The 15,557-nt window shown below is 50.0% G+C and overlaps 6 protein-coding genes across 7 annotated transcripts; 4 read left to right on the forward strand and 2 right to left on the reverse strand.

Annotated features, from left to right (window-relative positions):
- Positions 1-1,235: 1,235 nt before the first annotated feature.
- Positions 1,236-4,385, forward strand: PV10_05781 (uncharacterized protein; the record flags this gene model as incomplete). Its single annotated transcript, XM_016370500.1, has 7 exons — positions 1,236-1,462; positions 1,585-2,204; positions 2,256-2,889; positions 2,955-3,464; positions 3,518-3,756; positions 3,825-4,028; positions 4,084-4,385. 7 exons carry the CDS (start codon positions 1,236-1,238, stop codon positions 4,383-4,385), a joined length of 2,736 nt encoding a protein of 911 aa, XP_016222793.1.
- A 179-nt stretch (positions 4,386-4,564) lies between these two features.
- On the forward strand, positions 4,565-5,168 carry PV10_05782 (uncharacterized protein). The gene is made up of 3 exons (XM_016370501.1): positions 4,565-4,658; positions 4,710-4,769; positions 4,834-5,168. Exons 1-3 carry the CDS (start codon positions 4,611-4,613, stop codon positions 5,032-5,034), a joined length of 309 nt encoding a protein of 102 aa, XP_016222794.1. The 5' UTR covers positions 4,565-4,610; the 3' UTR covers positions 5,035-5,168.
- On the reverse strand, positions 5,002-6,080 carry PV10_05783 (RING-box protein 1). Its single transcript, XM_016370502.1, has 4 exons — positions 5,725-6,080; positions 5,588-5,666; positions 5,463-5,533; positions 5,002-5,410 (listed from the first exon to the last, which is right to left on the reverse strand). The coding sequence occupies exons 1-4, from the start codon at positions 5,848-5,850 to the stop codon at positions 5,312-5,314; spliced, it is 375 nt and encodes a 124-aa protein (XP_016222795.1). The 5' UTR covers positions 5,851-6,080; the 3' UTR covers positions 5,002-5,311.
- A 378-nt stretch (positions 6,081-6,458) lies between these two features.
- PV10_05784 (uncharacterized protein) lies at positions 6,459-8,985 on the forward strand. The gene has a single exon (XM_016370503.1). The coding sequence runs from the start codon at positions 7,109-7,111 to the stop codon at positions 8,402-8,404; it is 1,296 nt and encodes a 431-aa protein (XP_016222796.1). The 5' UTR covers positions 6,459-7,108; the 3' UTR covers positions 8,405-8,985.
- PV10_05785 (uncharacterized protein) lies at positions 8,866-10,241 on the reverse strand. The gene has a single exon (XM_016370504.1). The coding sequence runs from the start codon at positions 10,075-10,077 to the stop codon at positions 9,610-9,612; it is 468 nt and encodes a 155-aa protein (XP_016222797.1). The 5' UTR covers positions 10,078-10,241; the 3' UTR covers positions 8,866-9,609.
- Positions 10,242-11,931: 1,690 nt separating this feature from the next.
- Positions 11,932-15,324, forward strand: PV10_05786. Of its 2 annotated transcripts, XM_016370506.1 has the most exons (7): positions 11,932-12,390; positions 12,497-12,524; positions 12,575-12,681; positions 12,740-13,321; positions 13,373-13,701; positions 13,752-14,454; positions 14,575-15,324. In XM_016370506.1, exons 1-7 carry the CDS (start codon positions 12,358-12,360, stop codon positions 14,974-14,976), a joined length of 2,184 nt encoding a protein of 727 aa, XP_016222799.1. In that variant the 5' UTR covers positions 11,932-12,357; the 3' UTR covers positions 14,977-15,324. The 2 variants fall into 2 exon arrangements, with proteins under 2 accessions (XP_016222799.1, XP_016222798.1); XM_016370505.1 differs by having other exon boundaries at positions 13,752-15,324.
- Positions 15,325-15,557: the final 233 nt, after the last annotated feature.

A 15,557-nucleotide genomic window follows, 5' to 3' on the forward strand; every position in this document is an offset into this window, starting at 1 on the left:
GGCACTACTGTTGTTTGATCGAAAGTTGCTCCGATCAACGCGTCTCCTTGTGTCTTGCCGTGCCGTGAGTCAACAATACATAGTACTTATGAACCTCGGCGCCTATGACAACAAACACAGTAGAGTCCTCTTCATAAGCCCAGCCTTCGAGAATCACCCTTCTGCACTCCACACAGGTGCTGAAAACGACAAAACCTGGTGCAAAAACTGCTACCCCGGTCTTGTCCATTGGGAGCCACACTTTAAGAAAGTCAAGATCTACACACCGGGAATATCTTGGTTTATCAAAGGAAGGGACAGTTCTCAGACCCAAACTCATTAAAACACCTTAGACCACCGGTCCTGGATGATATTGATGCGTGTCCTGAGTATCAGATCACCAGGAGGTTCCCAAGACATGTCGTAAAGCCAGCTACGTTTCCTATTCTCAACGTCAATGGACACGTACATGCAACGCTCATCGATTTTGGGCAAGCATTCCTCCATACCGATCAGCCACTGGCAAAGGTTTGTACACCAATGTCGGTCAGAGCCCCAGAGACGCTGCTGGATTCGACATGGGACCTGCGAATGGATGTCTGGTCTCTAGCATGTACGATTTTTGAACTCATTACGGGAGAGCCGCCCTTCGATGACTTCATGGCAACAAAGGATTTCTTGATATTGGAGTGGATTGCAATGTTCGGGGATGTGCCGGACGACTGGAGAAAACAGGCCAAGGAACTTGTTGGTGACCTTAGGGTTTATATATATCGAGGTTCACTTTCAAGCTGCCTTTGCGAAATTTATTTCAGCGCCGAGACAAAGGCAGAATTTACTGAGGAGGATATCGAGCTACTGGGCGATCTACTGACTAGGATGATGTGCTACTTGCCCAAGAATCGGTTATCAGTTAAGGACATATTAAGGCACGAGTGGTTGGCTAACAACCCTTTCTAGGGGTCTGATGGTAGAGAAAGTCTCTCTGTGGCTGCATTTGCCTGCTGGAAGGGAAGGGGAATTAATCTTAGCCTCGGATTACATCTTCCAATAGGAACCGTTCCGCAAAAGCGAAAGCTGGGGTTCCCAAGCATCACTTACTCCGCTTCTCTAGACTTTGATTCTATGAGATTAGTTCCTGATTGCTCCCCAATGCCTGGGCTAACTTGACATTTGCAATTTGGCCCTCTTTCCGCCTTTGCATGATGATCTTGTGAGCTTGAGCGGTTCAAGGACCGGCTTATTGATGGCACGCAATGTCCAGCATGGACCCTCCACCCACTACGTCGCTCAAGCGCAACGCTCAGACAAGGATAAGCGCTCGGCCGAAACGACATAAGATCGCAGTGGCTTGCACTGAGTGTCGCGAGCGAAAACGGAAATGTGATGGCAAAAGGCCGGTCTGTGGGTCTTGTTCCCGCGTCCTGGGAAAGACCAGTTGCACATTTGTCCAGGACAAGAATTGCAGTACCCAGCATATTGAGTATGTGTGAACCAAATGACTAGCTGCCGCTGCCTGATGACAATTGCAGTGGCAACGGCTAGCTACAGATTTTCATGCTCATCACAGTCATCTACATAGACGTTGCTGACAACTATCCGCAGACATATAGCGACGTTGGAAGATAGAATCCGACATCTCGAAAACATGCTCACAGAACAAAATCTGACCCGAACACAAAGGCAAATCGAGAGTCTCAGTCCCGCATTCAATGTCATTACCAATGTAGGGTCGACGACTTCATATCAGAGTCCCAGTGTTCTTCCAGTTGCTGTATCTGAAAATTCTCCAAGCGCATTACCCCTTTCTGCTGCTGGTACAGGCTTGCAAGCTGTAGATGCCTTCGACAAGTCGATACAACCAGTACAGTGGCTCGCACCTAGCAACTCTACCATTGTACAGTCTTCGGTAAATGCACAGCAGCACGAAGGTCTTGCCGTCCATCCCGTGGTTTCCACAGATGAACCCCATTGCTCAGACCCGGTGGCGCATGGTGATGAGACCGAGGACGACGAGGAATCCGGTGCAGATGCAGATGGAATGGGTGCGATAGCGTCGTCGACTTACAACGAACCTGGTACAGGCGGAAAGTCGGTATCAGAGAAAGTCTACTTTGGCCCGTCCAGTACTTTAGGATTCATGAAGCACATTCAAGATGTGTTCAGGCCTACAAAAGGCACCAGAACCCACAAATCAACCATGAAAGACGACCAACACAAACACGGTAAGTCATTGGATAGACTAGCAAAGGTAATCAGTCCTCTAATTGGTTTAGGATACCTACACGCGATTCAAAGGACGCCAATTTCTTCATTTGCCCGTCACAAATATACTCTTCCCATGAGAGAACTCGCAGATGACTTGCTCTCAAGCTATTGGACACATGTCCATCCTATCTACCCATACCTTTTCAAGTCTGCCTTCAACCAACGTTATCAAAGACTGTGGTCTGCTTCAAACGCACCGCCCCACCGCGCGCAAAACAGGCCTGTTCAAACAGGCCATGCGAGTGACTATTTGGAAGACTGCTACTCGAATGAGCCGTTGTTCTTTTGCATCCTTAACCTAGTTTTTAGCTTGGGCACTCATTATAGTCAGTCTGTCGACTCGAGCGAACGGTGTGAGACAGGGAATGTCTTCTTTCAGCGAGCTAAAGAGTTTATCAACCTCGACAGCCTCGAGCATAGTGACCTGGTCGTGGTGCAAGCTCTGCTGCTTATGGGTCATTATCTTCAAAGTACCGACAAGTCTAGCATGTGTTGGAATATTACCGGTTTGGCGATCAGAGTATCTCAATCGATTGGGCTTGATATGCCCATTGAGTATAACAACTCAGCAGGCGAGCCGTCGAATCAGCTTGAGGCGGAGGTAAGGAAGAGATTATGGGGTGGTTGCATTCTTCATGATAGGTACGATGCACCCTCGTGCGACATGTTGTGAAACGATTCTGCCGTTCAGTTCTAATCGAGTATAGAGTCACATCAATGATGTTTGGAAGACCATTGATGCTTCCCCCGACCTCGGTTCAACACATCAGCCTTCTAGATGCTATCGATGACGAGGAATTAACGACATCGAATACGCCTGGCCGTCAACCTGTCGACAAGCCAAGCTATATTGCCTTCTTCGTCCAAGCTGTTAAGCTAGTCCAAATTGTTGGAGAAGTCCTTGATACTGTCTACGGAAGGGGAATCTCTTTGGCTAAGGGGACCCCAACCTCCAGAGATCCGAAATCTCGGTTCAACCCAACGTCCCGGCTCACTGATCAAATCAAAAGCGGCGACATCCACGAAATGCTACAATTGGATATGGCTCTCATTCAGTGGCGGGAGAACATCCCTTTATTCTTGCAGATGTCAACCTATAAAACCATCTCCTCCGACGGTAGCACCCCGTTGAGTCTCGAAAGCGATCCAGTTCTAACACAGCTGCCTAAAGAACTACTTACAATTTTTGCACGGCAGGCCAAAGTTTTAGAAGCTCGGTATGGATGCCATGAAATTCTTCACGTCATATGATGATAACTAATCACTATAGATTTCTCCATGTCAAAATTCTGCTCTACCGTCCAGTCCTGGTGGTTTTGCTTTCCACTAACGGAAGCCCGATAGCTACTTGCTCATCCACCGCTCCGATTCAGACGGTTTTGCGGCAATCCATGCTACAGCAGATCTCAAGCCACTGTATTCAAGCAGCCCAAGACTTGACGCATCTGATATATGGTAGCTTAATGTCAGGAGATGTGGTTTTGCCTGCTTGGTGGTACAATGTCTTTTGTAAGTCTTGATCAGCGGTCTATTTTCGGGCTCAATGATGTTCAATTCAGTTTTCTGACCACACCTAGACCTATATACCACAGGAACGATTTTTGTTGCTCAAAGACTTTGTCCGTCACTTGCGCCGGCGGAAGACGACCAAAAGTGGCAAGAATGTTGGAACATGTGCCTGCGAGGTCTTTCAAAATATAGCGAACAGAGCCATGCACCAAGCAAATGTTTCAAAGTGCTCGACCTGATCGACAAGCAGCTCTTCAGGTTGAATAACCCAAGTAAGGCGCCACGACGAATAATAAAGCATCATGATACTGACATTGAGAGTATCAGTCCCGAGGACAGCGTGTCCACCAGCTGTGCCCCTGGAAAACCCAGATAATATTGGTCAGCCAAGTGCAGATTTGTCGAGCAGTCGAGGTATCATGATTCCTCCAGCAGAAGATGGGTTTCTTGTGGGAAATGTGTCACAGGCTCCGGGTGCAAACGCTATCAATTTCAATCAAGCACTTGATGCCCAGGATATAGCTTGGTTGGAAAACATCCCATTTGATCCCAATATTGATATAGATACTTCAGTTGCGGACTGGCTGGATGATTTCACGTTCTCTCAGCATGACTATATGGCTAGATAGAAGTTAGGCACAATGGGTTGGAAGTGTGAAGATCATGTAAACGGACTTGCACAATGGAAGATAACCACTGGAAGTTATTGTCGTCGAAGCACAGTCCCGTGACCAAATATTCACGTGACTTTCGCCCGCAAATCATCAAGGGGACACGTCCCATCTTTATTTCTACCATGACCACTCATTGCTGTATGACATTTCCACGAACAAGCCAAATCACTCTTTGGCAATATGGACGACATTCTCGCTCAAGCGCAAGACATTTTCGAGGCCCAAATTGTAAGTGGGTTTGAACCTGAAGACGCGGACTGACGCTGACCCTGGTCTAAGGACTTCAAAGGACAATACCTCGCCGAAAACATCTACACCATCTTGCTCTCCATAACCTCTGTAAAGATACAATCCTCTGGAACATTGAGGGGCCATAAAGCCGGTTAGACTGACTCTTGAATAGGCACTCGCGCTTGTGCTCGGCTATGCTCAACAAGATATCTACCTGACACTATGGGTGGGATTGGCGGGCACCATTCTCTCAATGTTTGTCGTGGTTCCTGCTTGGCCGTTCTTCAATCAGAATCCTCAGCCATGGCTTGGATCTACGGCGGCGTTACTTTCTAAAGGAGTGATAGTGGACGGTAGTGCCAAAATGCGGTGATGATTCCATTGTTCATTCAGCGGTCTACCTGTGGTAGTTGATGCATGGATCAGAAGCCATGATGTGTGTCATCAATTCATTCCCTGATGGGATACTTTCGTCTTGGGCCTGCCCTTGTTTGCACGTTTTCTCCCCTTTCCGTCTCGACCTCATCTCGATACTTCCAGGCATGGTCGGAGAGAACAGATCCGGCTGCTGCCTCTTTGGAACAGGGAAGGACTGTAGACGTATGAATAGTCCGTCTTTTGGGTGATTTCGTTAACTTGACCGGATCCATTTATCGACCATATTTCTGGAATTCCCAATCTCTATTGTCGAGGGGACAAACTTGTCTAGTCTTGAGCCATCTTGAAATGCAGTGGAAGTGGAAGGCGTGCTAGAAAATATGGTCAGCTGGGGAGGGACAGATGCAATGTCAGGGATCTTACATTGCAGATACCCCATGCTACAGTACATTCTTCGATGGTGGCGGCGCCGTGATTTGCCTGGCATTCGATGCCTGCGTTTTGGAGTCAGTGGCATTACCAGAGGAAAAGAACAAGGTGCTTCTCACATAGATCCATAATGTGGTTCCGGCAAATGGCGCAGTTGTCAACCACAATGTCCCAAGCCCAGAGCGCAACGGCGTTCCACTGAATAAGAGTTATTCCTTGCACAAACTGGACACTGTGATCTGGTTGCGGGCCTTACCTTCTTGATCTCAAATCTCTTTTTATTTTCGCCACCTTCTGCCGCAGCTGACTTTGATGACTTGACCGGAGCCTTTGCCTTGGGCTCACCAGAAGCACCCGCATCGGGCATGTCGACGTCAGCCATGAGATGGAGTTCTGCGTGCTAGCAAGTTCAGGGTTCCGAGAGACGAAGGGGACTAGGTTGAATCTGGTTGGACAGGTAGTAGGGGGCAGGATTCAGCAGTCCAAGATTTCCCCGGGTATAGAAGGAGGATCAAATGAAGTATCTGCAGAGGATGCGAGGTGGGGGTCAGGGATTGACTGATGCGGTGATGGCAATTGGAAAGGTTGGCAAAGGCAACAAGTGATGTTATTGAGGACAAGGCTGCGATGGTTTGGAGATTGATAATGCCTGACCAGGTCCTGTACTTCGTAGGATGCCTCCCCCGCACTTGCACTCAGTGACTCGTTCCAAGGTCAGCTGCGGCGTCTAGGTAGGGACTTTGTTGGGCGGCTCCCTTGGTAGCCACCTAAGCGGTATCGCCACCCATGTACAGGCGCCTATGTTTGCCTAAAAGCTACACCTACAGCGCTTCACTTCACGTGCAGGTTCAGCCGGGCCAAGCCTATGACGATGCCTGGGACTCTGCCTCTGCATACCGACTCAGGCACTGCGCCCCAAACTTCACAAACAAAGACTCTTGACTCATCAGCCTCACAATCACAAGATTCTTTTCATTTGCTTCGCTTCTTCTAGTCCTGAGTGTCACCACATCTGGGTTACATCATCAGACATCACAGGGAGCTTTTAGAGACTTAAAGGCAAACACTGCCTAAGCACTGCCATCCCACTTGGTCTCAATCCGCTTATAACCCACGGGCTCTTTCTCTTCCAATCATTCCCCTTCCAACCTCCACCTTTGACACTTCCGCCCTGGCCAGTCTACATTCTGGTCACTTCTCCAGCCATCACAGATCACCAGGCTGCTCGACCTTTCCATCACCTACTGCAACTAAGCACCAGCTTCTTATCAGCCTCAGTCTCTGCCATCACCCACACAATCACTGCGACTGCCCTTGCGTTTGTGCTAGACAGTCCTGGTTGCCTCACACCCCTCCTCCGACACCTCCAGCCTTAGACAATGAAACCGACGCCGTCCTCCAATACCACCGCATTCCTCACAAAGCAACAACTTCCTCTACAATATCCTGATCTCTCTACCCTTCCATATCGCAAACGCTCGAGATAGAGTAACTGCGTCCTAATCTCACCCACATTACAACTTGCGTTCTTGCAACTTGATCCTTCCAGCGATCCTTCAGCCTTTCTTGTGCATTTCATATCCTATCTACCTAGGTCCACGGGCTGCCAATACATCAAGCCCTTCCCCAAACAAAGGAGAATGACGACCCCACAGCAACACCTTCCTAAGAACCCACGTCGTTCCGGAAAGAAGCATCGCCAACAAGATGACCAAGACCAAAATACTTCCACATCTGCGAATGGCCACCACAAGTCCTCGCCGCATGCTGTGACCAATATCAATGGCACCAAGGGTAATCACAACTCTCACCCGCGGAGGCCTTCACATGCACAATCTAAACATCCCAATGATGGTTACACCTCAGACATCTCTCGACACAATCAAGCCAACCTGGACAAGACCAAAGCGACACCAGTGAAGCCTGCGGCATATGCTGGCTCCACCTTTCAGCAATCCCCAGCGGCCTCTGCTCTCCCATTACCGAGCTTCTACTCAAAGTCAATACCAAACAACTCCGTCGAACAGTCCAGCAAAGAGGCTAGCCCCCCAGCTCCCAACGCTGGTACTCCGGCGGGCGATTCACCCAGCAAGAGAGAGTCCACCCCTCTGGACTTTTTGTTCGAGGCTGCCCGGAAAGCTAAGGCTACGCCGCGTGGTGAGAGTCCAGCTACCCAGTCGCGTAATCCATCTGCAGCGCTCCAAAGCCCCTACTCGCGGTCCCCGGTCCCCAGAGAGGGTGATTCTGTGTTCCCATTCGAACTCGAAGGCGCAACCACCCCCGGTGATGACGGTTTGGCGTTTGCGACCCCGTACAAAGATCGCATCGCTGCATACAGATCAACAAAGTCGACGGCGAATGGTGCGGTGACGAACATGGATGAGAATGAACGACGAGAGAAGAGCGAGGCATTGAAGAAGTTGCTGATGAACTCTGGTAGTCCTGGAACTGGCGACATGGGTAACCCGTTCAATGCTCGTCCTCCACACCAACCACATGAAATTGTGTCACATAGACCGCCACAAGGAGCACCGCCCGTTCGACCCAGTTCTAACCCTTCCGCCTCCTTCTATACACATGACCAACGCGACTACCACGGGCCCCCAGGCTTTCCCCAGATGCCGTATCACTACCCCCCAGCATCTGCACATACTCCCAAACGTCCACCATCGTCAAATCTACGCAACGTCTATCATAGCGAGCCAGAGTATGCCGAGCTTTCGTCCGACAATGCTATTACGCCACCAATTTCTACTGCAAGAAGACACGGCTCACATATGCAGCAGCATCCAGACCCTCGTTATGGAATAGCGCCTACCAGCCCGCCATATGCGCCGCAGCCTCAAATGCCCATGCACCAGTCCAAACCTAGTGCGCAGCAACTCGAGGACGATTTGCGTCGAGTCCTGAAATTGGATCTTACATCTAGAGGTTAGATCTTGTTGGAGGGGTTTGGGTTTGACGGAGACATGAACAGATACCCCGGAGCAATGAATCTGATTTGATTCCACACGGGGTTGCAGGAGATGAGATGACTGAATGATCAAATGTCTCGGAATGATTACTTGGCGACGACGGGACAGGAGTGCCTGCCAAAGTTACGAATTATGCGATTGTGATGGATCTGGCGCCACGACTCTTCTTTCCCAGAAAATATTGTGGAGAGGTGAAGTGTAGACAGAAAGCTCTTGAGCAATCTCTTCTTTTGGACATTGGTTTACTGATTTTGGGGATTCTGGTCACGGTCGATCACATCGGGAAATATGTATAAGGAATCAAGGCTGAAGAAGGGACAATGATTCAGGCATCTGGAGACAGGATGCAATTGGGGTGTTGGGAGGAACTACGGAACAATACCTTGGTATTGCGGTCATTCGTTCGGGGAGGTTTTTCTTTTGTAGTCGATTATTTACCAGTGGTACATAATCATATCGTCAATCGCTAGGAATGAAGAGATGCTATTCTCTTCGACTAAGTTTACCCTGTGACAAAGGTAACTCAAGTCATGGCTATCTCCGACGGCATCAGGAGACAGCAGTACTTGGATGACGTATCGGTTGAAATCGCCCATAGGACAAACAAAGTCGACGAGGCTCTGAGAACCAGCCCTGCGTCCGAGGGGCCTTCAATAATGTTCATCCATGAAAGGGAGCCACAGCAATGCCATCTCTTGTTCTCCGTGTCTCAGAAGGTACACTTGTAGTCGAGCCAGGCCCGAAAAACGCCTGACGACGTAAAGTTGGGTTGGTCGTCATACCGACTAGAGCCTGTGGGTATATTGTTTGACAGTCCGTGGTCGCATGTTCGTACCCTCCTCTTCCTGAAGCAGACTCAGGGACCAGTGGACAATGACCCAAATTCTCAACTTGAATCCCTGTCAGATTCGCAGGTTTCTTGCGGAAGCACGGAAGCGCTCTTCTTGGGGGAATCATTGCATGATATCATGTCTTCGAAAGTCGTCAAATCGTGAAAATTGATCAATGCTAATTGTTGTAGGCGGCGTTTCCATCTTCGATGGAGAGGTCGAATCAATCTGTCCCGTTCCCGTCTTGGTGCTGAACATCGAGTCTCACTCTCAGCCAGGATATGAAAAAGGTGTGTTGTGGGTGGTGAGTTAGCCAGAATCCTTCAGTCAAGCCAATCAATCACTGCTAGCACATCCTCTGCATCCGCAATTGACACATTGAATACCCCCGCCTCCTTGATCACCACCCTCATCTCTCTTCAAACTCGCCTTCGGCACGCGACAAATACACGTCCCTGCAAAATTCGTCTCTTTCGTCTGCACACATCGCAGACAGCACAATTTCTCATATCCTTGTTTCTTCCACTTTGCGATCAAGTTTGCATCGGCATACCCATTTTTCAGTAGCCAGTCGTAGAGAGTCTTGGAAATTGCCTCGCGCTCATAGTAGAGGTCGTAGACGTATCGGCTGCGGGCGTGTGAAATCTGGAATATTGGCCAAAGAACTTCGTGTTTCTTCTTGCCGTCGTGTGAGGCGTTCTCGGCATCGCGCATCTTGTTGCCATATTCTAGCAGTGTGTCTTCGATGTCAGCGAATCCTGCGGGTGGCGGTTTGCGGTTGTTGCGAGAGCGGACTGGTGGCATTGTTGTCTAGGAAAGATCGTGTGGATGAGGGGAAAATTGAAATGGGGGTTGGGTGGGAGAGGTTGAAAGGCACTTGTGTATTATCTGTTTATGTGTATGTGGCGTGGTTGGACGCAGAATTGTCAAGAATCGACTTGTGTTGGTGAGTGAGGATGTTTGCAAAGTCATCACGAAATTAGAATTATAGCGGCAAGGCTGCGAGATGCGATGGATGTGACGGCGAGTTGCCAAGAATATTCTTAGTCAGCCAGCAACCTCCCTTAGGGGCATTTACTTCACTTTTACCGTATACGAGTATATGTACAGGTGTTGGACCGAGACCACCCCGATTGGAAAACGGGACAATGACCATAAAGTGTTGAATGCTAGCCAATTTAACGTGTCCAACCGAAAATGTAGGCTACTAATAATGACATGTTATGGCAAATACCATTTACTCCGTAGTTGATAAACGATATACTCCGTAAGCTGCTACTTGAATCTGGTCTGCGGGGATCTTTCCGGCACAACATCGGGGCGCCATACATTTCCAGGATTAATTTTCAGCAAGATCAAACCCACTGGGCAGGGACTTATTTTAATCATTCCTCACTAAGACCTAGGTACATACCTATGTAGGTCCCAGGGATTGTTCCTGCCTTCCACGAGGAAAAACCACGGTCTACCTACGCGTACTTTTAACTTTCTCTCGTGGCAGGCGCGACATCCTCGTGCTCCTGCTCATGCCCATCCCTTCCGAATTCCACCGAGCCTCAAGCTACTCTTACGAGGGCAGGCGCCAACGGAGCGTCTGACAGATGTCAAAATCTTCCGCCCGTTAGACCAGCCCGACCGGGAGCTATGGCATGTTTATGGCAGGGGACAAAGTTGATGCCATGTGATTGCAGAATAAAACCCTATCTATCATCGATAATCATAGTTAAAAAGTACAAGATGGTGTGATGTTTGCAGTAGTGGCAAGAATGAAATGAAACACCCGTAGCGTATCCGCGGCAACTCGTGGGTCATTTTGTAAGTTTTCCTATTTCTGCCAGTTTGGTTGACCTTGAACATGGCACATGCAGGGCTCCGAAGAGGTTGACTGTCGCCTGTATGAGCCTAAAAGATACCGCGAAATTGCATTTTGCGCCTCCATCAGGCTTGTTCATGGTCCTCCCTTGCCTTTTTCTCAGGAGTCGTCAGTCCTTTTGGTTTGGCAAATCAAACATGAGTGGCAGGCGCATTGTTCCGGGCTCCCCTTGGTGTTAAGCGGGCCTGAGAAGCCCCAGGCTCGACCCAGTCGTGCCAGTACGATTCGAGTGCGTGGGGGTACAGGCCCGAATCGTTGGTCGGATTGTTGGCAAATACGATGATAGTAGTGAGCACATGTTGATGATTTCTTTCTTGGAAACCACGCGTGAACAAAACGTGATGGACGTGTTGTCAAATCTCCTCTCTACTTCTTGATATATTTTTCCACCGTTGCCAAATTCAACACTACCAGTCAAGTGACTTGCCTCTGGAAAGAGTACCCTTGCAGTCACTTCTTGACGAATCAGCTGAGACTGTGTGCTTGAAGCTAGAGCTGCACGGCTTTTGGCTTTCGAGCTCAATTGCCAGGGATTGTGCATCGAGCTCCCACAACTTAAGTCCCAAAAGACGTCACATGGGCACTGAATGACCGCCCACGCTGCCTAAAGAGCCAGTCGCAACGCCTGGGGGAGAATTTTGTGCAGGCGACTACTGCACCTGCTGGACGGTTCCCGCCATCTTGTTTCCCTGACCGGCAGCATAAAGCTAGAGAGTGCATTGAGTGCCACTCTGCCACTGTGCCCACTGCTGCAGTGGCTCTTCTTTAGGTGCGGGGAAAGAGCCATAGAGCCCACTACCACCCACGACCAGCATCATACTACCCGCTAAAGCACAACTTACTGGCTCCAACTGGCCCGAGGGCCTCAACTCTCTCCCCTTCACCACTCAGAAGCCCCCTCGGCCCCGAGAAGCTCCCCGCTCCCTCCCTGGCCCCTTGGCCTGTCACCCTTCACCACTTTTTTCCATCCTTGACTGGCGACCCGCAGCATAGACGCCATCATCATTCACTACCCACCCTGCCACCGCTCGCGAGTCACCATCATTGCCGATCGGCACTTCGGTCATTGTCATTCGACTTGCACACCGTCGCCCTTGCTACACAGACCTCTTCAGAGGTCTGGCAGAGTTGCCACACCCTCATCTTTCTCTGTCATTGTTCCTGCACCCTCCTCAGGTGCACCATAGCACCTGTGTGCCCTTCTTGCCAACATGGCACCCATCGGAGCAGCTGTCTTTGCTACGGTAAGACCTCTTCCGCCAAAGAGCTGCCAGAGCTATACCTCTGGAACTTGAACGCTTCCTCGCATGCATCCATGCAAGCATCAGAATTGACTGACTGGTACCGCAGCTGCTCATCAACGATGCCTACCTACCAGGTATTTCTCTCACTCACGTCTGCTGCTTCTCATAACTGACCTGTGGCCAGGTGCCATGGTCCTTGGCCATTCCTTGAAGGATAGAGGTGCAAAGGCACCCCTCGTGGCTTTTGTCGTCGCGGACAATTTAGCCCCAGAAACCCTCATCGAGCTAAGAGTCTGTCTCTCTCCTACACCAGCCCTCGTCCATCCTGACTGACACTTGAGTTCCTCAGACCATTTACGACGATGTCGTCTCTGTCCAACAGGTCACGAACAGGCAGCCTGCAAATCTATATGTTATGGGCAGACCTGACTTAATATCTACCTTCACAAAGATCGAACTATGGCGGCAGTCTCAGTACAAGAGAATAGTCTACCTAGACGCGGACACGGTGGTGTTGAGGACTCCAAACGAGCTGTTAACTTTGGATACAAATTTCGCTGCCGTCCCCGATATTGGCTGGCCAGACTGTTTCAACAGCGGCGTCATGGTCTTGAACCCAAACATGGCCGACTATTATTCCCTCCTGGCCCTAGCTCAGCGTGGTGTAAGTTTCGATGGTGCTGATCAAGGTCTCCTCAACATGCATTTCAGGGACTGGCATCGGTTAAGCTTTGTTTTCAACTGCACCCCAAGCGGCAACTATCAATACGTACCAGCCTACAGACACTTCTCCTCCAGCATATCTGTCGTTCATTTCATTGGCAAGGACAAGCCTTGGACCCTCGGACGGGATAACAAATACAACACAGGCGTATATGGCGAGCTTCTAGCTCATTGGTGGTCAGTGTACGACAGGCACTATCGACCAAAGGTATGTTTTGTTGGCTCAGAAGACGCTCAAAATCCCTCTAACCCAGTCAAGCCCGTGACCTATTATGATTCTCGGACATATGCCTCCACGAAAAAAGTACAGGACTATGTTCGAGGGGAAGAGCCATTATATGTGGTGGACCAATCCGGCCAAACGCAACATCATGAAACATCTCCATCTTATACCCATCAAGGCCAAATTCCTTTGCCCCCACAGATCACAATCACTGAGGCAGGCTCTGATCAAGCTCCTACACATCACACTGTCGAACTGCCCTTTGGTGATGCTCCCACCCCAGTTGCCCCTCATCATTTTGCCCCTGTGCCTACTGTTGAACAGCGACGTTTCAGTGCCCCCCATGTTGAGTGGGAGCCCGCGAGGTACTCTGATTTCTCTCCAACACCATCTGCTATTTTATTGACCATACCAGGGCACCTCCACCGATAGATTCCAAACCCGAAGCCGCCAATTTCCCCACTACTATCTACTCTTTCACCGAAGACACCAAACTCTTTCAAGCCCCGACTCACTACCCAGAAGCTCCGAAAGACATGTGGTATCAGGTTCCAGAGAAGGAGCCCGAGCCTCCCAAGCTCAAACAAATATTCCCATGGGAATCAAGAGCTCCAAAGCCAACTCGAGTATTTGCCCAGCCACCGCCTGAACCCGTACCACCTCCCCAAGTTGAACCAGAGCCTGAAAAGGCCGTTGCCTCAGACGATGCCACAAAAGCTGCAGACACAACCGCAGTACCCAAAGACAATGTTCCTGCTTTCCCCGTTCCGAATGCAGATCCTTGGGCCGCATTCGAGTCAAGGACAAACGCGTGGGATGAGATGCCGGAAATTGAACGTTACGTGCGAGCATTCAACCAAGCTCGCAAAGGCAAGGTACAGGTTCTGCATCACACCCCCTCCCAGCGTTCTCCTCGAGATTCAAATGCCGCCTCATCCCCAGCAGAGAGTGATAAACGACGAGCAAGCCTGAAATTAACCGACTTCCCCACCGAGATTGAAAGACCGAGTTTACCCGTAACCCCTGCGCCGATTCGAAGGCCAAGCTACTGGGGAGATGATCCAGATGATACAAGTGACTTACCCACAGCAGACGGTGTGCCAAAACAAGAAGATTGGGTGCGTGGCTCCTCCTCCCATTCCAGGCTTGAGTTTCCTTCGTTTGCGCCCCAGTTATCGTTACGTGTTCATCATTTGCGCGGCACTTTCTTTTGGAGATGCCAACATTGTGGAAAACAGAACCCAGTCACCAAACTTGAAGAGTTGCAAAGACGACAATCAGAGGTCTTGCTGTCCCCGACGGAAGACGACGCAGCAGGAGAGCCCATTCACACCATTCACGACATTCCCCAACGACAAATGCCAGAAAGTGCCAGTATAGAGGCGGTGGTGGAGGCAGCAGAGAAGGCCATGTCTCCCACAAAGATGACCAAGAAGCCTAAACCGATACTCAAAGAGCCAAAGTTCGAATTGGGCCAGCATTCTGATTCTGGCTCAGGGCCCAAGTCCGCAGAAGATGAGGAAGGCACCTCTCCGACACAGCTGCACCCAGGTTTCAACCCAGTCACAGCTGTTGGTGAGGCGGCGTCTGAGAGCAAGGCCTCTATGTCACGGCCAGAGGTTGCTGCCCTCCAATCCTGAGGCATTCATGGTAGGAAAGAAGAACGCCCGCATTGACGACCTCCCGTGCAGTATGGTGGATGGGTGTTGCACGCGTGAGCTGGCACTCAATATGTAATTACGCATGCTCGAGACTTGTGGGTCCTGGGACGAGAGCGCAGTATGGCGCCATCACGAGAATCCTTCGTCCACGTTGTCCCGTCGAGAGTGCATTTAATGGACGATGAAGAAATTACATCTGACGAATCATCATTATTCATTGAGTTCCGCGTGACTACTTTGAACCATGGTCTGTTTTCCAATTCTCCCTGGTGCGAAGCTAGCCCTCACGATCGACTAAAATATAATTGAAGCTCGATTCATTGTCAAGTTCTCTATTCCCATACCATTTTATTTGTGGTAGTACCTAAATGTTCAATCCGAACCTTGACAACGTCTCCATTGGCAAGATATTTCGGCACTGGCTTCATACCCAGCGCCACGCCTGCAGGGGTTCCCGTCATGATAATTGTTCCCCTTTGTAACGTCGTCCCTTGGCTGATGAAGGCAACGATTTCCTGGACTCCAAACAGCAGGTCACTGGTGTTCGAGTCCTGTCGGAG

This window comes from Exophiala mesophila (assembly GCF_000836275.1).
Source record: "Exophiala mesophila strain CBS 40295 unplaced genomic scaffold supercont1.4, whole genome shotgun sequence".
In the NCBI taxonomy this organism is placed as follows: domain Eukaryota; kingdom Fungi; phylum Ascomycota; class Eurotiomycetes; order Chaetothyriales; family Herpotrichiellaceae; genus Exophiala; species Exophiala mesophila.